The sequence below is a fragment of the Microchirus variegatus genome (assembly GCF_963457635.1).
Source record: "Microchirus variegatus genome assembly, chromosome: 14".
NCBI lineage: Eukaryota > Metazoa > Chordata > Actinopteri > Pleuronectiformes > Soleidae > Microchirus > Microchirus variegatus.
Window position 1 is genome coordinate 10931187 of NC_139815.1, and position 25740 is coordinate 10956926.

General features: G+C 38.8%; 1 protein-coding gene across 1 annotated transcript in view; it reads left to right on the forward strand.

Moving 5' to 3' along the window:
- adamts7 (a disintegrin-like and metallopeptidase (reprolysin type) with thrombospondin type 1 motif, 7) overlaps positions 1 to 25740 on the forward strand; it is a gene marked incomplete at its 5' end in the record, with an annotated part of 81792 nt that overhangs the window by 43026 nt on the left and 13026 nt on the right. Inside the window, 12 exons of the mRNA XM_083900537.1 lie at positions 7227 to 7319; positions 8049 to 8194; positions 8315 to 8484; positions 8599 to 8732; positions 10385 to 10505; positions 12164 to 12408; positions 12775 to 12916; positions 17573 to 17699; positions 19964 to 20177; positions 21224 to 22972; positions 23304 to 23456; positions 24712 to 24885. Of these exons, the coding sequence (XP_083756663.1) occupies positions 7227 to 7319; positions 8049 to 8194; positions 8315 to 8484; positions 8599 to 8732; positions 10385 to 10505; positions 12164 to 12408; positions 12775 to 12916; positions 17573 to 17699; positions 19964 to 20177; positions 21224 to 22972; positions 23304 to 23456; positions 24712 to 24885 (3468 nt within the window). The remainder of the gene's footprint in view (positions 1 to 7226; positions 7320 to 8048; positions 8195 to 8314; positions 8485 to 8598; positions 8733 to 10384; positions 10506 to 12163; positions 12409 to 12774; positions 12917 to 17572; positions 17700 to 19963; positions 20178 to 21223; positions 22973 to 23303; positions 23457 to 24711; positions 24886 to 25740) is intronic.

Consider the following 25740-nt stretch of genomic DNA (forward strand, 5'->3'; position numbering starts at 1 on the left):
CATGTTGTTTTCTCTCCAGCATTAGCAGTAGAAAACACAGCAGTTTAGAACATGCAGTGAATTTCTTACTTTGCGATCGTTTAAAATCTGAGTTTAGAAAGTAAAGTGCTCTGTGACTTGTGTAATAGGGTAAAAAAAGGCAAGTGATGGAGAATGAGGGGCAGTGTTAAATGTATTGTTCAGGAGTATAAAAACCTGTGGGCTGAAGCTACTTGAGTCTTCATGTCCTTGGGTCCACGCTCTTGTCTCTTCTCTCAACATCAGGAATTCAAAGAGACCATATTGTCGATTTGTACGGTCCTTTATTATGGTCTGGGTCACATAAAGGCTATGTCGGAGACAGAGTGTGCTGTGTGCTGTGAGTGTGCTGACATTGACTGTATATATGTAAATGTGACATTCCATATTTTCTCTCTTTAAGAAGAGGAAGTGATCTAGTGTGTAACACTGAAGAGTCTTAAGTAAGAGAAATTGAATGTAGTGTACAATTGGTTGTAGCCTTATAGCTAAAAAGCATTTTATACATATTTTATGCAAGGTTATTGTTTTACAGATTCTGCCATCTTAAGCCAAAATGTTTCTTGAGCCACCCAAACAGATTTGATTTTAAATTTTTGAAGCATAAGTTGTACAAATAAAATAAAAAACAACAGCAGTTAAACCAAGGATGAAGAGGGAGGAAATGACAGAGACAGTGGGAGAGAGGAAGAGTTGTGAGAGAGTTTACATCCTTTCTGATATGCACAGTTGCCTAAAATAGATGGGGAAAGGGAGGGTTGAGCCGAAGAGTCTTCCGTTTGTTGTACTCTGCAGTCTCAGAATTTGGTGTCACTCATCTGTAAAACTCGGACCTCTAAAGGATCTGTATCCCTGTCACACATTATTTGTTGTTGTGTTGCTCCATTCTCCTCTTCCTACGATCAATAATAATTTCCATGATCTTCTCTGCATTCAAGGAGTGATTATTTTCCTGACAGTAGCGACCAGTCCTGCAGGGCAATGTCCCTTTGAGATTAAGAACCTTTTTTTCAAGGAAGACCTGGCCAAGACATGCAGCGGCACAACAAACACTACTTTGCACACATTAAACAACACAGAGGACCAAAAAATAAATGAATACATAGAGAAACCAACATTTGAGAAGTTCAATTTCATAACTATCTCACCTTTTATTCTGAGTTTGAAAAAATGTTGAGATAAACTCACTAAGCTCACTCCATGCTGCAAGTGCAGAATATAAAGTTCAAGAATATATTACTGTTTAACAATGTCTAAAATACCACAGAGAGGGAAAACACTTTTGTTTTCTAAAGTAAGAGGACTGGAGTATATTCTGGCTTTCCAGCTTGATTATTTAAAAGTTGCTTTTGGCTTGAAGTTGTCACAGATTGCATTTCTTGAGGAAGTAAATTTAAATTACCACAATAGAAAGCAAGTAAAAAAGCCAGCTGTCGTAGAGAGTTGTGGTATTCTTTAAATACAGTGGGCAGGTAGGGTGCAAATACAAATAGAATAGAATAGAATTAAATGTCCACCAACATAAAATCATAAAAGGAAACGTATGTAGTCACAGAAAATAAGATACAAGCACAAGAGATTAGAGACATAAGAGACAACTGTTCAAACAAGAGAAAACAAATTGTAACAACCAGTAAAACTGACAAATAACATTAAAACTGCATCTTACTACAGTTGTGGATTAAAAGCTCAGTGGTTACTGAACAGCTGTCATATATATTGTATGTTTTATAATATCACACTCACCCCACCCACATTTAGGAAAGGTGAAGGGGAAGATGATTTCTTAACAAGCAAATCCGGAGGAGTTTAATGTAGCCTTTGGGAACCCATGTGTTTTTTCAGCAACCCAGTGGTTTCATTTTCTTAACCTACTGTAAGCATGTCAGGACCCTCAGCCACCACAGTAAAACTCCCTGCAGCACAATGAACTATTTGTCCACCACCACATGGGTCACACATGGCATAAAGCAATTACAGTGGCCGGTTTAAGAATTTAACAGATGATTAATCTTTACAATGTTCAAGATTAAGAATCTTGTGAACCTATTCAATTCATTTGGCTTATTTGGTACACATGTGCAGCAAATAGTATTGCACATGTGATTATGTATTTAATTAATGCACATTCTACATCAGGCTAAAGTATTCCACTAGGAATTAAGAGTAACAATAGTGTGTCCACAGATTAATAATAATAATTGTGTGGGTTTCACAAGCATTCCCAGCACATAAAGACAACTACAATGCCAACAGATTTACAGCTCTTTTGAAAACTTACTGATTACCAGTTGCAGAGTTTTTTCATATAATCGGTTTAAAGTTTCTGAGTTTAACTTCTTTCGCTCCCAGAGGAATTCTGACAAATTACAAAAACACTGCTGGCATCTCTAAAAGACGTATTGTCTTGCACCATCTTCATCCCTCCTCTGCCCATTTGCAATAAGCGTTTATTAAATTTGTTATATACCACTTGCTTTTCACACACACTTATGGGGGGTTTCCACTTAGTGTTTACTCCAACTGTTTGTAGCCATCTTACTTTAGCACCACTGTCTTTCCCTTGTGCTCCCAGTCTGCCTCCATCAGTTGGAATGTACAATTAATCAATTTGTGTATTTAAAATACTAATCAGTGTTTTAAATAAAGCGAGATAAAGAGTAGCTTGGAGCTGATAGGCTTGAAGGAAATAGAAATTAATTCATATTTAAAACACTTCAGATTTAAAGTCATTACTGTGTATCAGTGAGTAGAGCAGGTTAATCACGAGCTTCTCTAGTGTACAAGTCGGAGACATGTAGCTGAACAATTTTAAGTTGTATCGCCTCTGTGAACCTCTGAGTAATTACCACAACAATGCCGTCCTTATTTGACCTAGTTTTTTCTCCCCCACCCCCTCTCCATTCTCACACAAACACAGAGAGACATAAATAGAGCCTGTTCAAGTACTTTTCTGCAGAGTTATTTGTTATGTTCATCTGTCTTTTATGAGTGTGTTAATTTTCCAGGCTGTATCCAGCAAACTTGGAGCTGTGAAATGAGAGAAATGCAAACACAGGTGAACTGGCACAAGCATGTACACACTCAGAAATTAAAGTACGAGACTGTACCTTTTGCCGTCGCTCCAGTTGTACCCTATCAGGGTACAAGTACTGTAACTTTCTCAGTGTGTACATGTACATTTTTGTCACTAGGGGTGCAGAATTGTTTCTTTAGAGGTACAAACAAGCAGGTACACATTTTAAAGGTACAGTGCTTGTACCCTGATAGTGGAGCGACAAAGCATTTGTACCTTTTTAGGTACAGTCTCGTACTTTGATTTCTTAGTGTGTAGTTTGTCAGCTGTTCGTGAAGCACTTGATTGTTGTTGGTGCAACACACATTTTCAATATCAGACAATATTTTTGTATAAACAAATTCACTACAACTGCCCAGGTTTATTTTAAGTAGTAGAATCCACTTATGTTCATCTACTCTATGTACTGTTTTATGAAGCTGTCCTGCTTTACTCACTCTGTGTCCTTCTTCCTGCTCAGTTGTGATGCAAGTATGTTTCTCTGTATGCAGGGATGGAAAGTCACCACAGAGACACAAAAAATGCTATACTAAGAAACATACAGGGAATCATGTGTAGTTTATAAAAATGAATCATTGTGAACTCGTTTGCCAAAGGTGTGAATGTAACAGTCATATACTATCTGTACTGTATATTCACTGTGTGGTGGCTGTGCAGTGCAGTTAGAATACAGCATTTAGTGCAATAGAACTATGTCTCAGTGTTCTCTGAAGTAGGATGAGAGACAGTTTATCAAAAAGTTGAAAATGTCGTTACTGTATGCTGCAGTTCTGGGATAATGTTTCCAAACTCATACAAATCACTCAGGAGTGGAGTCAGGATCAGATATATTCAGTTTGTCAGGTTCTGTGATATGTTGCTCGATCTCTGTAGATTTAAAGTGCGCAGTGAAAGCTCAAAATCTGCAGTGGTGCCGTTTGTCAGAATCAGAGAAAGCTGAGTCACATGACAAACGAAGCGGTATAGATGTGCTATGTTTGAGTGTGAATGGGTGAAATGTAAAACTGTTTTGTAAAGCTCTTTTAGTTGGTCTTAAAGACTGATGAACTGCACTATAAAACCGACTGAGCAGAGTTATGTTCACATTTAATGCAACTCACTAAAATGTACAGTGTGTTCCCCTGAGGCCTTTTTTAAAAATAGTTCTCATCGTTTATGTCAGCTATAGCAGCATCCATCATTCTTAATGCAGTAATTCAGACATACACTGTACATTGTTGATCCTTCTGGAGATACAGAAGATTGTGTTACACTTTCTCCACAAGAAGAAAAGAAGGACCCGAATGCAGAACAGGAGACAGAAGTTTAAGAACACCAGTATTTATTAACCTAGTTGGTACAATGGCTAATGCGAATGTAATGGGAAACGTGCGAGCAGAAAACACGGACTGCAGCTGGGCGACGAAGGAGCAGCTGCTTCTCAGTGGCAAGAGTTCGTGCCCGAGTTCCCGAAGGAACGGACTCACTGAGAAGACAAAACGCGCAGCTGGAACGCCGCTGAAGCACAGGTGGAGACATCGTCTCGGCAGGAGAAGGCGAGACGAACCAGGAAGTGAAGCGGCAGCTCCACTGGAGACGAGGAGACACCAGACGAGAAAACGGAAGGCGGAAGTGATCCCGGGAGATGGTGGAATCCACTGGAGCTCCGTGAATCTCGAACGGCAGGAGACGTGGTGACCTGCAGGAGCACAGGGTAAGTATCACTTGGAGTCAAAGAGAGTTTCGAGTAGCAAGGTAAGTTAGGGCTTTACCGGCTGAGTAGAAACAACGGACTGACGCTGGTGAGAAGGGCGACTCCGCCTTAAGAATCCTCCTGATCTTTGATGACGAGCAGGTGAGGGTGGAGTCGCACAGGTGGACTCAATCACCAGCGTCTTCTGGAAGTAGGTCAACCACGCCTCCTGCAGAGAGAGAGAAGAAACACGGAGCAGCAGGGAAAACAACAGAAAGCTTGTGGAATGTGAGTGGAGTGTGGATCGTGACAGATTGGGGTGTTCCATTTGTTTAAGAAATTAGCCCTGCAGTGAAAATTGGTACTTTTTAGGTCCTCTTTATCTGTATATTAAGTAGAAAAGCTTCTAAATGGTTATCCCAGGTCCCTGTTATTATTGCATGTGCAGGTTGAAAATCATGTCAACAATCACCCTGTCATATAATGGTTTTCCTCAAAATGCAAAACATCCCCGACATATTTACAAATGTCAAGCACAGCGACAAGAAGCGGTCCAGACAGTTGCAGCAGTCGGGCCAGGAATCACTTGATAAACAATGCATTTGACCTTCTGGTGTTATCAGTTTTCACACACAGGCTTGTTTTCACCTATCTAGGAAGTAATTCATCTTTAGATTGGTTATTGTTGCAAATTCAGGTCAGGTCTCTTGTCTGTTAAATTTCATTTTACTCTCCTCAGTCGGCTATTGTTTCACCTCAGTTTAAAGTATGTTTGTAAAGTCATGGTAAATATCTATTTTCGCTTTTTCTCCCCACAGGAAAATGTGTTGCTAATCACCTGACCAAAGTTGAAGGATTAAAAAATAAAATAAAATAAAATTAATAAAATAAAATAAAAATTAATTAAAAAAATAAAATTCAGCAAAGTCCTTTGCTCTGAGATGCTGAGGTGAATCCTCTTGAGGAACTGAACACACTCACACTCAAACACTTATTGCACTCACAGCCATACATTGGCAAAAGAAGAAGAAGTAAGAAAGAAAGAAAAAATTCTGGACTTACAATGTTTGGGGGAGAAAAAGGGTCAGAATTATGCATCTCTTGAATCCTTTGAGTAAAATATAATAACTATATTAAGTACAAGCATAGGTCCAGGAGCATCCAGGAGAGTTATGTTGCCAGCAACTTCTGGTACTTCTCTCTCTAAAAGTTACTTTATGTTGGCCACAGCCAGCAAGCAGCAGCATCACAGTCTTTTCCATGCATATGGAAGCCTTGTTTACGTTTTTTAACTAAAATATATCAGACATATTTGATTGACACTGCTTTTAGCCAAACACTTGTTAAACCATCGATCTTAGGCTATTGAAATTATGCTGCATTTGTGCAACTCTAAAAAGTAGAACAACCTGGATGCCAGATTAGGTATTTATTATCTAGACTGTTCAGCCTAAATCTGGACATATGGCCGCCTTACGCTCAGTGTTTGTACAGAATATGAATACAGTCAAAAAGGATCAATGGAAAAGCAACATTTTCACCATTTTGGTCACATGGCATGGCTTAATGACAAGTTATACACAAACAGAAATGGTTTAGCCACAGTCCTTCTTTTTGTCCAATACCTGCAGCCTCATAGCTGCTGGCGTCTGCTTTTCTTTAAGTTCTTCTTCTGGGTTTTCTAGCAAAGTAGGAGCAATTGCATGATTTCCACCAGTGAGTGGTAAACCCCTGACAAAGCACACTGTGGGTTTTATATCTTGACAACTTTTGAGAAGTAGTGATAACTCTATGACTCTATAACTCTACGATGTGTCATCGTCATCCATATTTTATACACACCTAAAAATACTGAACTGAAGACTGGAGAAAAACAATGTCCTGCCTTTACACCATAGTTCTTTACTCTGCATTTTGTTTTGCAGGTACATTTACCCATTAAAATACACACAGAAGGAACATGATGTAATTCATGTGGTTTACTGCAGAAAGTCACAAACATAAATTTACTTTATGACAAAGCCAGAATTACATTTCTCAAACTGCAGAACTACTGATTGAAGATTTGGGTTTTATATCCAAAGATTTATTTCCATTATTACAATATCTTGCACAGCATGTATTTCAAAAGAATCACTTCACACAGAGATAGCTTATTGATACATGAGCTATGGCTTTGACATTTCTAATCCTGTTTACTAACATGTATGATGAAAGGAAACTCAAGCAGCTAAAGAATTATAATAGCTGAGAATGAAATATAGTATTTTTAATATGTAAAGCAAAGTGTGAAATAATCTACTTGTGTGGTAGACCACGGAATATTCATGTTGCCCAGGGTGGGAGAAAAGCATTCAGTAATTCCATCCTATATCTATGCTTGTGTGAGGAACAAAGGCATGTTTGAAAAGACAAATATGCTGCAGGAAGTATGACGTCATGCTCTCTTTGCCTTCCTAGAATGTTTGCAGCACGCTGTGGTGCAGTGTGGGCACGACCTGCCACTCAAAGCTGGATGGCGCTGTGGATGGAACCAGTTGTGGTTTGGACAAGGTATGTACAGTGTGTTTTTCATTGCATCACCACAAGAGAAATGGGTATTGTGATGAAAACATCGATTCAAAGGAAAGTGCTGCAGTTGGTGGACATCCTTCTTACTGTTGGTTACTTTTTGGACATTTGGTAGAACATGTCAAAATCTTTTGTAGCCTTAGGAGCATGTGTCACTTCACCCCACCTCAAACAGACTAATCAGGAAGTGACTGTAATAATTCTGTGTCGACCCGTACTTTGTCTTTAATGTTATGATGAATAATAACTGTCATAACGACATCAGTTGCCTTATGGAAGAATTAATTGAGTGACAGGCGAAGACCCAAAACACAAATTGATTTTAGTGATGGCGTAATTTCACCTTTGTTAGTATATAGTTTCGTCCAGAAATATGTTTAGCAAGGTTTTATAATAATTTAAATAGGTAGACTGCGAAGGGCAATGGGCTGCCTTAACACAGCAAGAAATCTCAATTTAAAAGGACGTTAGAGTTAGAAAATAAAATGGACTTGATAAAAAAATGAAAGTTAAAATAGACAAGCAGTAATAATTAAAAATCCAATATGTGTGGGAATGTAGAGCGCTATAAAACGTATTACTGATTATTTATTTGAATATTGTTAACTGTTGGACAATGTGCATTTGACAACAATGATACAGCCATTTCCTTCCCATTTCAAGTGAAAATAAGCGGATAACACTTTTTATTTTTTTATTTATTTCTATCAGTGGTGTTTCGGTGGGGAGTGTGTAACGTTTGGATTCCACCCTGAGAGTGTCAGCGGGGGCTGGGCGTCCTGGAGCGAGTGGTCATCCTGTTCGAGGACATGCGGTGTTGGCGTCGAGAGCGCCCAGAGAGAATGTGACAACCCCGTGTAAGTTTTGTCCATAGCTCAAATACTGTGCGTTTTCAGGCATCTTCTCTTTATTCCACCATTTTGACCACTTTTTATCTTAAGCTGTCAATGAGTTTATGTCTTTGTCTGTGTCTGTAGTCCTAAGTACGGAGGAAAATATTGTCTGGGAGAACGACGACGATACAAGATCTGTAACGTCGCACCATGTCCCCACGACACGCCGACGTTTCGAGATGTCCAGTGTCGTCACTTTAACGCTATACCATACAAGGGCAAATTCTACAAGTGGGAAGCTGTTGTCAGTAAAGGTGAGCAGATTTTGCTCGAGTCAGGCTGGTATTTGTTGTAAAAACCTGTTAGTGACTGTGCAGCACATGTTCCTCCGTATCACAGCTTTGTCTTTTTTCATGACACTCCATCAGTCAGCCCTTGTGAACTGCACTGCCGTCCGCTGAATGAACACTTTTCTGAAAAGATGCTGGATGCTGTCACTGATGGTACGCCATGCTATGAAGGCAACAAAAGCCGGGATATGTGCATCAATGGCATTTGCAAGGTACTGTACCGATTACACTGGCTTACAAAAAGAAATGTGTAATTTGTCTATGTTCTTTCAACTGAATTAGGACCATTTTGCACCACTGAATCCAAAAATAGCATCCATCTTTCTCAATCAGGTCAGGTTTTTATGCTAATTTGATTTTGAGAAATCCGATCTTCTGACTAAATTGATTACATTTTTGTGACATTATCAGTTGATTTTCGTTAATATTTCTCATCCAAAAAAGGTTTTAGGAGAAGAAAAAAAAGTTTTCTAACAGATTCCTGTTATAAACAATGGTGTATAAACCGCAGATGTAGCAGAATACGTCAGGCTTATTTTTGCAAGATCTTCTAGTCAAAGCCATTTCATTCACTTGTAATATATAAAAAAAACAATTAGTCATAAGTTGGCATATGCAACATCTTCAGAATTTGTTTATTGCAAGAAATATAAAAGAATTGTGCATCATATGAGGTGAAAATACCCGTACATGTAAACAAAGACGTTAAAAAACAAATGTAACTTTGTTCAGAAAGTTGCAAAACCAATGGATTCAGCACATCAAAATTATAGTAAATCAGCTATAAAAAAACTTGAACAATATATTTGGAGTTCACCAGTGTTATTATATGCAAACTATTGTCTAATCAATTATTTCAGTATTCAGTTCTTCTTTCTTCTATATTCTATGGTTTCTGTGGTTTTAATAAAAATGCAAAAAAACATTTCTGAGAAAACTCCACAAACTTTAAGTTCACCCTTCAGTCTTGGTTTTATTTTATTTTATTTAGTTTCATTCAATAGTCTTGTGTGGTTCTCTTGGCAACATTCATCACATCCCATTGCACAAATTATGACTGGAACAGAATTCATTTATCCATCAATATTTACAAATGAAGAACCCTGAAAAGAGAACACAGACAGTTTCAAACTTCTTTCACTCACTCGCTCACTTCTCAGCTTTATCCTCAGGCCTGAGATACAAATTACTAATTATTTACTCTTTATTGCTCTATTCAATAACAGATGACACACTGTGTCTGCTCAATACAAATACTTTGTATGCAGTATGTTCGGCTGATGGCGTAAATAATGTGTGAGATGATATGTATTATGTTTATGGGATTTGTATAATCACTCATGCGTTTACATAAATGAGGTATCAAAAAAAGAAAGTTATTTGAATTGAATTGTATTTCTCTCTCGGTTTTTGGAATAAGGTTATTTTATTTACCGTATTCTGTTCATTTCAACTGTGCCTTGTTAGTCACAGGGTTGTTGTCTGGCTAGAGGAGCATTGTATATATTTGACATTCTGTATGAAAATGAGTTTGTCGATTAAAGAAATTGTGGTTGCTGTTATCTTGCGAGATAACAGCCTGCTCTCGCCTATCACCCTGGGCCAAAATGCCAGTCAGTGATACAGACACTGTGTGGATACCGAGTGAAAAGTGTTCACTGACATTGGGCTGTGACTTCATGATATTTCTTGACATTTTTGAAAGGCGCTCGCATGTTTTCCTGCCTAATTGTGTTTTGTTTTAATTGATTGAAAGGCATTCATGCAACATGAAACAGACTTAAGAAAAAAAATCAGGAAAACAACTCTGACAGATTATTTCTAGATTATGTAGCATTGACTGTGTTGTATGTGTGTGTTACAGAATATAGGCTGCGACTATGTGATTGACTCCAATGCTGTCGAGGATCGCTGTGGGGTGTGTCATGGTAACGGTTCAACCTGCACAACTGTGAAGAAAACGTTTGAGGAGAGTGAAGGACTTGGTAAGTTTCCTGCACATTTTGGCTCAAGCCTTTGCCCAGAAGATGTTTGATCGGTCACAGGAGAGGAGAAGCACATGTGTCTATAATGAAATGCATGATGGCTAAATTAAATTGAGCAATTTCTATTTTTGGGTCCTTTTCCATTTGGCTTGCTTCGTTTCCCGCACCCTTGTCTTTTCATCACATTCATATTAAACCTCCAGTGCTTAGCTTCTATTGCCCCCCTGAGGAATTCTGAATATTTCGAATCCAGTCCAGTTTTTTTAGTAGTAGAATCAATTTCTGTGGCTGCTTCTTGGTGTTTTTTCAGCCATACTTCAGCCTGTTGCAGCTGTCTCACTCTACCAGCATCACTATACTGCTGACAGGCGTCACTTCATGTGCGCAAGGCAAGAATGTTGCCAGACCACATGAAAAAACAAACATAATTGAAACACAGAGAGAGTCTTGTGTAGGTGATGGACTTAATGAGTAAACTCATTTGGGACAGTCTTGAATGCACTCAACATATATTTATATTTAAAAGTTTTCCACTACACCTTTAACCAGATTGTTTTGTCTTGAAGAGCCTTATAAATAGGACAAGGGGGAAAATGGGCTTTTGGTTGGTTTTCATTGTTGGATGTCATATATTTATTATTTTCTGTGTGAACATGAATAACATGACAGCCATGACTATTATTAGTACAGCTGTTATGTCCCGTGTCTATAGGAAGCGTGCACAAGCTTCATCATCACCAAGTCGTTCTGTTTTTTACACTGCACATTCATCTGATCAGTTGAAAAATAAACAGGCGTGTGATCAAAGGCCTGACAGCGTCTTGTACTAAAGTCCTTCATGCATTGTTGGTTCTTTGCTCGGAGCTACACTAAGATCCTCCTCTTTGCTTTCCAACAGTGCACATTTACGAGATTGGGACATCTGTGCTGAAAGCCCATCAGTGTGAAGGCCATAGGCCTGAAGGGCTGCAATGTGCAGCAATAGGAAAATGAACGCTGTCTCGCGATCACTAGAGTAGAACAACATCCTTTAAAAACATATTTTTGTTAAAAAAGGATATAATGAGGGCTTTTATACAGATGTGAAGACATTTGTATAGACATTATTGAAAACAACAGTGAGGTTTTTGTTTTGTTTTGTAAATGTAGATTTCTGTAACTTCACTGTGAACTTGGTAAATGATAATTATTTAAAGAAGAAAGTTTAGCTGATGCCAAACAAATTCAGAAATGGACTTAAACATGCATTGCAACAACGCATTGTTGGCCTTTTCCACCTCAGTCGATGGTCAGTTCATACTAACCATGTCTGCATTCATTTTGTGACTATAAAAAGTACATAATATGTATAATTTAATAATAACATTATATAATAATAATCATAACGATAACAATAATAAAAAATCATATACATGTTTGTAAAAAAAAAAAAAAGAGCTTTATTGAAAAGAGTAAACAATGCTGCACATGGCTGTTATTTTATTTTGTTAGGTAATGTCAATATAGTACACAATTCTTTATTCTCAATTCCATATATTTGTGTAATAGGGTTTGGCTGGATTTGTATATGAATTTATTTATTTATTTTTAATCTGTTAAAATTGGCCCTGAAAATGTAATTCCAGTCAAGCTACCTTGTGTATTTTCGTGTCCCTCAGGTTATGTAGATATTGGACTGATCCCAGAGGGAGCCTGGGACATCAGGATTGAGGAGGTGGCTGAAGCTGGTAACTTCTTGGCACTAAGAAGTGACAACCCCAGCATGTACTTTCTAAATGGTGGTTGGACGATCCAGTGGAATGGAGAATACAAGGCAGCCGGGACAGTATTTACCTACATGAGGACAGGGCACCGGGAAAACCTGACGTCTCCTGGGCCGACCATGGAACCACTGTGGATTCAGGCAGGATTATTTTTTACTTAATGCTTTGTGATGCCATTTAAATGCTCAAACTACCTGTATTTTCAGAGAAAAATCAGTAAAAATAAACACAGAACTATTTAATAAATAGAAAATAATAAACTTATCACTTGATGTAAGACTTAAAAATGACCTTATTACCTCTGCATTTGACCTCCTCAACAGCTTTCCTGGAATATCTTGTCCTGTTGTTGAATATATTAAGCCCTCCCTTGAGGTACAAGAATCGAAAATATGCTAAATATACAGTATTTTTCAGCTTGTGATTGAGCTCTTTATTTTTTTATGGTTATATTTGTCTGCTAGTTTTTCTCTACTTGTTGCTAGATGTTGTCTCTTGTGCTGCAGCTTCTCTTTCAGGAGACCAATCCAGGCGTGAGGTTCGAGTACACCATCAGTCGAAATGTCTCCCAGGACAACAACATACCTCTCTCAGTTTTCTCCTGGAAATATGGTTCATGGACTGAGTGCAGTGTTACCTGTGGAACCGGTAAGAGAAATAAACAACTTTAAAAAAATTGTTATAGAAAGTTGATTGAAAAAGCTAATATGACATGGGAAAGTCAACCAATAGACCTTTGTATTACAAGATCGGTAGGTCCCCTTTTGGTTGTTGTGAAACATGAGACTGTTGCAGATTCAGGAGGCTCCTGCTATCCAAACAATGCACTGAAAGACACACACACACACACACACACACACACACACACACACACACACACACACACCACAACAGAAGAAGAGTAACCAGTTCCTGGTTCTAACCCTAACCCGCCAGGTCAAGGGCTAGTGTACCCCTGTGCAAAAAGTAGAAGGGTTGCACCAGGATGGACAAAACATATCCGTAGATTGTCCGCTGTGGTGACCTGTAAAGAGGGAGAAGCTGAAAGATAATAAGTAACCAGAATTCTTTGTCTCTGGTTACTTATACACACATATGTCAGTGTTGACAAACATCAAACAGAACTTTGGTCCATGTGCTTCCTCTAAGGCTACGTTCAGATTTACCAGCCACAATGTTCAAATCCGATTCATATCGCATCATATCATATTTGACAGTTTGCATTCGTAACTACAAACGTCATGTATCTGAATGTCACTTCTCTCTGAAACGGCACACGTCTGTAGAAATGCCTTTCGATTCGCAATGTGTCATCATCAACAACAACAACAGAAAGCATCACAATTGTGAGTCCGCATGGTATTGAAAGTCTGAGATGTATTGGATAAGACAAGATAATATATGTATTTGATGTACCTGTATTGATCTCTATAGGGGAAATTCAGAAATGGAGGCTGCTGCAACAAATGTGTCAGTGATATTTAGCTCTAGATGACAGCACTGTCCTCCATTGTTGTTTGTTTTTACTGCACTTCTGTGGTGTAGGTCGATAATGCTGATATTGCTGTTGTTATTCATGTCACATGGTTACCTACCGCTTGTATGTCTAATCTTGGGCCACATACTTAAGTGACACAAATCTGATTTGAAAATAGGAATCACATCTGAGTCACATCAACCATAAATATTGGATACGAAGCCATTTAAGCCTGGTAATCTGAACAAAAAGACCAAGATCAGTCGTCAGCCTAGACGAGGCCCTGCAGGCCTCAATCCACCATTTGTGATATAGTAATCTCAATCAGATAGGAGCTGACATGCTTTACCTCATTTCCCCTTCAAAGAACATAGCTTTAGCTTCATAATCCTCAGTTTTTTTGTCAGTATGACTGTGCACTGTGCCTGAGAAGTTGATATGGCCCTCAATGTCCGCAATTTTTGGGCATTATTACTGATATTTAATTAGGAACTGATGCTATGGTCCACAAAAAAATTTAGTAATTTCCTGGAACCAGGCAATACAGTTATGTCACATCTAGATATTTACTCATGCAGCTGCTCATGTAATTGGTAAAAAACATAATAAATAAATGTATATTGTTGTATACATGACTAATTATTTTTCACTCTAGCACCAAAAAAGCATTTCTGGCTCCTGTGGTGTGCCAGTTCCTTGTAGATAACAAGGCGATACGATACAAACGTTTTGGAGATTCTCCTCAACGTGTTCTCTTGTGTACAGGCCCTAAAACAATGAGACCATTGACTTGATGGACAGATACAGGATTTGAAAGTATGTCTCGTGTGGCTGAACGATTAATCTTCATTGAAACTAGCATTGTTCAAACAAGAAGCCTGTGTTTCAAGACAATAGCTTCACTGGATCCTTCAGTCTTTTTCATGTGTCAATTCTCACAGTAGTAAGAAGCATGACTCTGTGTATTCTTGTTTTTGATTTATGGACTCTGCTCTACAGCCCCCTTCAGTTTAGTGCTGAATAGACCATATATTTAGTTTTTATTTATTATTTTTATTTTATTTTATTATTATTTTATTATTATTTTTATTTATCAGCGTCACACTGTTTGATTTCACATGAATTGCCAGTGTGTAATTTGTTATTACATGTTGACAGGAGCAAGTTGATTTACAACTTTTTTTTTACTATTTACTTTTCCGTAAATTAGACGTCTTAGACGACAACCAGTTGTGTTGTCAACCATAACAATCTGAGCTCCAGTTTTGAATAATCGAGATTTAGCATCATGTTGATGTTTTGCAAACAAAAGTTCAGAGGCGTCACTTGCTACTGGGCTCCTATTGGACGATACCAGCTGTCAATCACGTTGGTGTTCACTTTTTTTTCTCTAAATGGGAACATAATTCATAAAACTGACATCCTGTTTTATAGGAGAGGACTGAGGAAATTGGAAGGTTCCATCCAGTGTTTATACATGGGTTTATACTGTATTTCCACACAGCTGGCAGCAAAAATTATCATATTCCCCAGACTAAGCATAATGTGTGTGTTGGTGGAAAAATTTAAGTACGGGGGCTCATCTCAGTAGGTTTGAAAAACTTTTTTATGTCTTTGGTGTGCAGAGGTGGATGCCGGTTTGTAGATGAAACTTTCTGCATTTTTAGCCACAGTGCTCATGGGAGTGCAGCATATTGTATGAGCAGGGAAATGTTACTTGAGCAAAGTGTGTGTTTTTTAAGTCTCGGCATCTTAAATATCAATTTTCTTGTATAAGGAAGAGGAAATACTTGGACACCATCCATCCATCCATCCATTATCTACCGCTTTATCCTCCACTGGAGGGTCTTGGTGGGTGCTGTGCCTATCTCAGCTGACACAGGGGGGGTACACCCTGGACAGTTCGCCAGTCCATCACAGGGCCACACATAGAGGCAAATAACCATTCACTCACACGCTCACGACTACTGTCAATTTAGTGTGACCAATTCACCTAATCCCCATATTGCATGGGAGGAAGCCGGAGAACCCGGAGAAGACCCAGGCACACACGGGGAGAACATGCAAACTCCTTGCAGAAAGGCCCTTGTTCCAAATCGGGGCTTGAACCAAGGAACTTGGACAACAGTATGAAACAAACAAATATGAAAGCAAATGTTTTTTGTTTTTTTTTACTCCATTTCCATAATTATATAAAAAGGCAATAGCACATCAAGAGACATTACCCATATTTAAAATACATTGGACTACATTATCTACCACTCAGTATTTGCTCATGTAGCTGAAAAAAACGTGTAATCAGCCTGGCTTTTCCTCCATCTTCACTCATCCTGACTCCCATATGGATTCCAATCTGATGTCGCGGCCTTGTCCTTTAGAGCAATATTTGAAGGTGTAAGAAAGAGATCAGACATTGAGGGCACAGAGAGGTGAGAAGTGTCTGCTTTTCTGATGGGGTGGAGGCTCACCAAGGAGTACGAGAGATGTCCGGTCACACAGGTGGAGATATAAATCAGTGGCTTCCTCAGGAATCAGCCCCTTTAAAGTATTGTTTGTTGTAATGTGCTCTTGAGTAAATACTTGTGGAGCCACTTATGTATTGACTTGTTTATTTATTTAGTCAGGGATGAAAACAGATTTCTGATCATACAATTCTATGTATTTTAAAGCTACAGTACATAACTTTAGGTGTATTTTGTTGTTGATTATGATATTATCCTGCCTCTGTCTGGTCAACATTGAGGATTTGTCAAATCACCGTCAAGCTTGTTGCAGTGAAAAAGTCCTATTACGTGCCATCCCATAGACTTGAAGCTGAGCTTCAAGTGGTTTTAATGCGGTGGCTGCTACGGGAATACGAAAATCATGAAATGTAAATACAACACAGTACTGATTTGACAACATTTTAGAGGAAGCTGAGCAAGCTCCACTACACTCTCCTGAGAAACACAGAGACTTGTATGGAGCTGATAGGCTAATTCAGCTTCAGCATTGAGTGAACTCATTTGACAATGCTTTAAATGTAACGGACATTTACTTATATGTAAAACAGTGACGTTTGTAATGGATTACCTGTTGAAAAACAAATCTGGATTAAATGGACACGACCATTTGTCTTAATTGTCACTGTTTTTAATTAGATGGAAAACATAGTGAGAACTGTTAATGTTCACATTTAAAGGTGCTGTAAGATTTCTGTGGCACAATTGATTGTTATTTCGGAGAGTTCATAGTTCCAATGCTGCAAACAAATGCACACCTAAAAGAGAGGCAGTATTGGCAGAGAGATTTTTACCAGTGTAGAGGTCACCTCAGGTCATCTGGGTTGATGAAACACGTGTGTCTCTCCATGCTGATCTGATGAGAGGAGCTCAGTAAAGAGATCCACTTTCCCACAATGTGAGTGCTTTGATAACCTGCCATCCGCAGCTTTAATTTGCACTCCATACTTAATGGAACGTTGTGTTGTTGGCACGATGTTGTGTGTTTTATTTCTATTTGTGGTTGTATGACGACACCTACACTAGGTGTATCATTGTTAGTTTGAATTAGTTTTACTTTTATTTGCATGTTCATTAATGTTACATGTTGCATGTAAATGTTACATCATCCTGCAGAGAGACTATAAATGAAAGCCAGTGGCTACAATCTGGTACATTTTACATTTACACATTTAATAAAGAAGTTAAACCAAAATAAAAGAGTTATATCCGTGGTTCATAAAGTAGAAATCTGTTGCTGTCTTTTACGTCATTGATCTTCTCTTCTCTTAATCATGGTGCACCAGGTGTCACACAGGCATTCCTCTCCTCCCTCTGGTATTCCAGGTGTTCAGAGACAGACTGTTTACTGTGTGGAGAAGACAATGGGGATATTGGAGGAGCACTTCTGTGACCCCTTGACCCGACCTGATGATAACCAAACCAGTTGTAACAAGGATCCATGTCCAGCCATGTAAGTTGACATGATTTACAAAATGACACCAGCATTCACAGACACGCACACAGGGAAATATGCCTGTTGTTCTACTCTTCTTAGAAGGACTGTTGAAACCAGCTACATTAAAACAAGGTTTGGATTTAGTTAATTATTGTAGCTGCAATTCTGTTTGATTTTTTGTTTGTTTGTTATTGGATGCTTTTTTATAATGTTAATTGGGCATCACCAGAAGCATTATTTAATGGAACTTTCAGGACAATAGATAATCTGTGGAGAGTCAATTTCATTGATCATATTCACACCACTAAAACAGTGCCACGGTATTTGTAGTCTGTCATTGACTTCTAAAACACTTGTTAGCTTATTTGTTGAAATCTTCTTCATACCCTGTCTGTAGCCCTCACAATATAAGTTGTTGCTGTAACCTTTTAAAGATTTCCTTTCCTTTTAATGTCACAAACAAATGTTATTTATTGATGGAAGTGAAGTGGATTTCAGCAAGCCACATACACACAGCCAAGTGTTTCAGAAACAATTTACAGACTTAAGATCGAACCATAACGTCACCATAAAACAAGACACTGTCTCAGCATATACAACAAAAGAGAGAGAGAAACTAGGATAAAAATAATAATAATAATAATAAATGACAGTGCTGTCGATTGGCTTAATAGAAAATGGAAAAAATGTGAAATCCTTGCAAAATATTAAGTGGTAAGCATTAACATGTTTAACACAACCTAATATAATCGGTGGCAGGACCTTTCATCAGCTTAATGTCCATGGATTGATCAAATGTGTCTTTGATCGGTGATGTTTTTCTTCCTTGTGGCATTGATCCAAATGTCTATAAATGCTTGTTCATGTTTGCTGTATTTGTGGAACCTCTGGACTGTAACATTTACCTCTTTAATCTTTCTGCAGTCTAACAGTGGTTCTCCAGTTGGCTTTCATTTGTCTCCTGTGTTTTTGTAGTATTGATTAAATTCCTCTTGTACATAACCTTTTATACTATACATCTAATTTACACCATTGCAACCTTAGCTTTTGAGTCTCTTTGAAAGACACATTCAGGTGATTTTGAGAGTGCAGCCTATGCACTTCAAACATGAATAGTTGAGCACAGCTGGCAGGTTGCTTCATTGAGATCAAAGAGGCACGTCTCTCCAGATATTTCTATTTCCACACATTTTATTGCACCAAAGTGCAGCTTGTTCTCTCAGAGCAGTTTTTATGTGTTGAATATGGCTCTCAATGTCTGTTTCAAACACACTCAAGCATCTGGGCCCTCTCTATGTCACTTAATATATAGATTTCAAAAAAGAAAGTTGACACTGTCTAATAGGGTAACACATGTTGTGCAGTTTCCTTATAAATCTGTAAATTGATTAATAAACAATAGCTGGTTTGTCCCCACCAGTAACCAAACCTTCACCCTTGATTTCAGTGCTGTTAGATGCAGTTTTGACAGAGTCAGGTATGTGCAGCTCAGATGCTGCTGAATGTATCTTCACATTTTATCCCGGCACTTTGAATTCTTCTGATAATTCCATCAGGGGTCACATTGTGTGAAGAGAACAAAATATTAATGAATTGGATAAATTCTTAATGGCCATTACAAATGCCATAACTCTTTACATATTTGCTAAGAGACATTCCACTGTAGTGCCAGTACACGGGAAGATTTCATGGGATGGAATGACAGCTCTTGACGCACACAGGACTTTTTCTGTCAACAGTAATCAGCATGTTCTCAGCATGTTCTCAGCGTGCTCTCAGCATGCTCTCGCCATGTTAATATGTTATTGTTCATGTGTAATTTGCTTTATTATTATTTCTGTGAGTGCCTTATTTTCTGCATAATGGCAGTAATCAGCAGCAGTTTTTTTGGCAGTGAGCTGTGGAGCTAATTGGCCACAGTTAATCTCTTTCCATCCAACCTGGTGTATTTTGTGGTACATCTGTACTTCTTTACTTTTTTTGTGAACAATATTTGTTAGTTATGAAATCATGAATTTTGAATAAACATTTCAACTTTTTCACCTGTGCACACAGCCTCTGCGGATGAGCAGATGGTCCCAATCTGTTACACTGAACATCTTAACAGCAGTGGTTTATTTGTGTTTTCTCTGGATAGCTGAATATTTGCACTCTGTTATCAAAGGTGGATATATCACCATTTACGTGAAGTAGTCAGTCATTATACATTTGCACATATTTTCCATCAAAGTATACCAGTAAATGTGAGATGTGTGCATGTTTTGTGTGCCTCTGTACAGGTGGTGGGTTGGTGAGTGGCAGAAATGCTCAGCGAGCTGTGGGAGCTCAGGTCTGACTAAAAGGACAGTGCTTTGCATCCAGGCAGTGAGTGTGGAGGAGCAGGAAGCCCTGCAGCCCAGTGAATGTGAACACATCCCCAAACCTGAGTCACTATTGTCCTGCAACACAGATGTCCCCTGCCCAGCAGACTGGACCACAGGCAGCTGGTCAAAGGTAAGTTAGGTTAGCCTGTATCGGGACAAGAGGGTCTGGTTGTGCATTTGCCTGAAATTCAGTGGGGAAAAGTCTTCCTCATTTTTCTTCTTCTTCAATAATGTCTTGAGATATTTTCACATGTAGATATTTTTTTAAGTTCCAGAAATTTAACTGGGGACACACAACCATGACATTTTTGGTTCACATAAGAATAATTGTTCTGGTCAATTGCCTCACCTCGGCATGGCACGGTGCTGCACAGCTAAGTTGCGTTTTCACTAGCATAGTACCTCAGTACCTGCTCTAGTGAGTAGGCCACTAATTGTAGTGGAAAACCAACCTAAACCGCAGTGGTGAGGCGAGGCGAGCTTGGACCATAGTGGAAAAGGGCCATAGCAGACCCTGAGCTACACGGAGATTATTTCCTTTACATGTATCTGTGCTATACATACAAAAACACAACAAATGTTTGAAAGACCATTAAAGATTCTGAAACTTCAGCATTCGAAAGAAAGAACGAAAGAAGGAAGAGTTCATGAAGTTCACTCTGGTTCGAGTCTCCTGCTGTGTCTCCTCACAATGTGTCTTGCTGTAGCTTTAGCTGTGAGGAAGTAACTGTGTGGTTATTAGATGGTCAGTTCAAAACTTGAAATGTCTCAACAACTGCTAAACACATCACACAGACGTTATAGATGTTTGTGACTTTTCCTCTATCATCATTTCCAGGCCAAAATGTCACTTTTAGGCTAAAACGAGCTTGAAGCCTCATTGTGAGAGTAGTTTTAGAATATAAGTGTGTCACATTATTGTCTGAATGCTGTGAGCTCTGACCCTTGACTTCAGTGTCCTCTGATTGGTTTTGAAGAGTTTAAGGCTTAAAACAGAATATCTGTTGAGTCTGGGTCACATTCTCCACATGGCGAGATGTTATGGAGAAAATGTCTGTTCATGTGAGATCTGGATTTTCCAAAGTACTTTGTAAACTTGCAGGCCTGTAAAATAAAAATACAGATGGAGCTGCTGATGCTTGTAATCAGCTTTGGCATCTCTTTTCTCTCCTGCAGTGTTCACTGACTTGTGGAAGTGGAGTCCGTCACCGTAATGTGACCTGCTCGAGCAACACAGATTCTGACTGTGACCCCCAAAAGAAGCCTCTGGCCGTCAGCACCTGTTTCATGCAGGACTGCCCACAGGTTGTGGACAACTTTGGAGGTATGGACTGGTCAGGAAGCGGCTGGCCAAGTAAAGAAGTGCTCAATGAAATCAATTCCATACCTGAAGCCAAACCTCCGTCCAAATACAGCACCACCAGAGCCCAGCCAAGATCTCATAGTAACCATAATAACATAATCGAGGGAGATTTCCACTACCACAATAACCTTGAAAATGGTAAACAGAATAGTGTCCAAGTTGATGATTTTTACTATGACTATAACTTCATCAACTTCCACGAAGACTTGTCAGATGATTTTGGGAGCAATGAGGAAGATTCAGGAGACAGTCACAGATTCCACTCTCCACAGGAGGACAATCCAAGCCACAACATGAATGAAAGTGTTCCCACTGCTGCTTCGACAATTCCTACAATTTCAAAAGCCATTTTTCACATGGTAAACACGGAGGAGCCACAGAGCAACAATCTCGACAATGTGAAGCACAGCAGAAATGCAGCAATAAAGGAGTCTGTCCAAACACATTCTGAAGAGATGAATGACTTTCTTTCTGAGGATGATCTCCTCCCTGTGTCTGCAACTCATTCTCCACCATTGTCAACAACTCAGCATTCACTTAACCCAAACCAGAGATATGACATTGTGTGGTGGCCTGAAAACATCAGCACAATGACTAATCTGGAAATCACAACAAAGGAGCCTACACAGGATGTGGCGTGGGGGCAATACACAGAGCAGTCTGAAAATAATTATGACAATTTTTCTGAGGAGGAAAATTACAGTGAGGATGTAAGTGTGACTCCAAAACAGGCTCTTCCCAAATATCAAACAACCATTAATACTAGTGTTGCTTCAACTGTGAGAGCTCACGAGGTGGAGGCATATGATGATTATGAGTACAGTTACATTGATGAAAGTACAGACCAAGAAAATAAAGGCATTCCCACACCGGAAACTATAATTCAGGTCATGACTCAAGATCTGGTGAATGAAAGTGTCTCAGAATTACCTCAAACAACCACTCAGTCAACATTGTTTCCAACTTCTTTCACACTGGAGGAGCTGGACTTGGATCATTTTGATACAGCGTACGACACAAGCAAAGACAATTCATGGGATTTTGACCTTGACCTCGGTACAACCCCACTTCCTGCCTCACAGCAACCCACTCCTCTCCCCTCTCTGGTAATCTCAGGTAACCAAGAGGCCTCTTCTGACTCCACATCATTAACGACAGGAATCATACCTCTGCCAAACTCAGAAGGAGCCTCTTGGACTTCTCCACATGATTTCCTGCCAGCAACAACAGTGCAGCTACCTACACTAACTTCCTTCCCCGAAACAACTGGAACAGATTTTGCCTACCAAGATCCACTGTTTGATTTAGCTGATTTCGACTACAATGAAATAGTTGTTCCCCTGATGATGAGCAGCAGCAGTAACAGTGATCCTGATGCTTCAAACCCCACCATTCAACATCTTACAACTCCAGCACAGCTCATGAAATCACCAACACCTGCTGTGCTCCTCATGCCAAGTCGTGCACCTAATCACACACTTCCAGCAGCGACATCTGCCCAAACGTCAGCCTCTACACGAGTCACTAACGCTGCCTACTGGGTCGCTGGCAACTGGAGCTCTGTGAGTCTGCCTTAATCCACACATTCTAAACTCCTGCTCTGTTATTCACGTCTCTAGCTGCAATATTCTGCAAACACATTTTTCACACCACTTATGTCCTTGAGTTTTTGCCATTTTTGGTGGCATTTGAAAAACGGTTGCCTCCACTCACACCCCTGCTTTGTTGTGTATAAATAATTTGCATTTATTTGCATATCAGGAAAATGTTTGAAGCCTGACCACAACGCATACACAAAATTGTACACGTGAGTGAGGCTTATTATGTGTGCTGAAGCTGTTAATGCATTATGGAGTAAAAATACTAATCTTTCGTTCCTGAACTTGTTGTCAGTGCTCCACCAGCTGTGGTCTTGGTGCGATCTGGAGAACTTTAGCTTGTAGCACTGGCTCAGACTCTGACTGTGATCCAGCCAAGAAACCAGCACCTGCCCTGCGCTGTTACATCCGCCCCTGCTCCACATGGAAGGTTGGGGAATGGAGTAAGGTGAGACTACCAGCATACAAATACAGTATATGATGTGAATATTATTTTACTGTTTTTACATTTATTATGAAAATATTTGTATTATTGTATCTATATTCTGAACATCCTCACCTTGTTTGCAGCATAATGGCAACACTGAATTGGTCCACAATGTAATGGCTTTATCTAGTATGAATATGTGGTTGACATTTGTGGTTCTAAGTGAATGTGATTGCTTTACTTTGATACAGCATATCCAAGTAATCTAACATCGTTCCAGATAATTGTTAATTCTGAGACATTGGTAATCGGAATATTTATTAATCCCCAGGGAAAATTGGTTCAAAGTGGCTGCAGAGAGAAATTGTATGGATTTTTCTGTTGATTGTTGATTTATCGATTACTTGTGTGGTAAATGCCAAAAAGCAGTGTGTGTGTATATGTTTGTTTATGTATATGTATGTATATATACACACATATTTATACATATGTGTGTGTATATATACACACATATATACATGTGTATATGTGTATGTATATGCATACATGTGTATTTATATATGTATGTATATATGTATATGTATGTATATATGTATATGCATATATATATGTGTGTATATGTGTATATATGTATGTATATATACGTGTGTATATATGTATATGTATATATATGTATGTATACATGTATGTATGTATGTATGTATATGTGTATATATATACATGTGTGTATATATATATATACATATATAAGTGTGTATATATACTTACATAGACATATAATTATTTTGGTTTTAATTTAAAAAAAATCAGAAACACATTCAAAATCAACAGTTTTTAAGTCCATATTAACAGTGTAAAACAACTCTGACCAAATTGACGTTGACATTTATTTGATTATTTCAAACAAAAGAAGTGTAATAAGCCTCAGATAATACAATGTCTACTTCAGAAATCTTAATGCAACAGCATTTGCAGGATATCATGTTTATCTGTTCTGCAAATAGTCTAAAATGACGAAAGAGCTCCAGCTTATTTTATATTTTAATTTATTTCACTTCCTGATTAAGAAAATGAGCCTCTGTATTTTTGCTGAAGTCACTTTATATTCCAGCATTGTTTTAGTTACATAAGCCACACTATCATCAGCATCACAGTTTTTAATAGGGTGACACAAACTGACCCTTTGTTGCTGCCTCGGTCTCCAATTTACTGGATACCTACCTAGCTCCAGTGGCTCCAGCTGTGTGAACTCCAATCACACTGTGTATCTTCCTAGTGCTCCGAGAATTGTGAAGGCGGAATTAAATCACGGGAGGTCCAGTGTGTTGACTTGCGGGATCAAAGGCCACTACGACCTTTCCACTGCCAGGCCGTGTCATCCAGGCCACAAACCCAAATACCCTGCAACCTTCAGCTGTGCCTTCACTGGTACTCTTCTTCCTGGGGTCCGGTGAGTCATATGAGGCTTATAATGAAAGATACTTTGGGAAAGTATAGTGGTGTATACAAGAATATATGTAAGTTATTATTTATTTGAAAGGCACATGATGCACATGCACAAGCACATGATGCTGAACATCAGTTGTACATAACATGCTGACAAGATGTCAGCATACCAGAATACAACAATAACATCATTTACATGTCAGGTGAAAATGGAAATAAGCTCTTGACTTCTCCTACTAATCTCACCAAGTTTCAGTTTTGTTAATTAGTTTCTACCCATTTCAATGCTGAAGAAAATTGACTTGCAGAGACATGAGCGTCTGTTATTGTTGGTGTGTGATTTTCTGGGCCGATGGCTTTCATTGAGGTGCGAGTCTTTGAGACTTAACCTCTTAACCCCATCAAAGCAAACCCAGAGGAGACACTGAATTGAATATGAAAAAAACAACGATTTCTCTCGTTGACATGCTTTCAAAACATAGAGAGAACAGTGTATTGCCTCTTTTGCAGTAACATTCTGCAGTGGTTGGTCATTCAATACTGCTATAATTTAACATCATTTAAACTTCTGTTTAAGATAAGGACTCAGAAATTGTGTGTTTGTGTGTGTAATTTGTATTTATATCTTTGTGAGGTCCAAACAATGTAAAAACCTTACCTTTGTGGTTCATTTTGTCTGGGCCTCACAACTTTAAAGAGCTTTTTCAGGGTTAAGACCTGGTTTTAGGGTCAAGTTTAGGGTAAGGGTTAAGGTTAAGCACTTAGTTGTGATAGTTAAGGTTAGGGTAAGCGGCTGGGGAATGCATTATGTCAATGATGTGTCCTCACTAAGCTATAAAAACCTGTTTGTGTGTGTGTA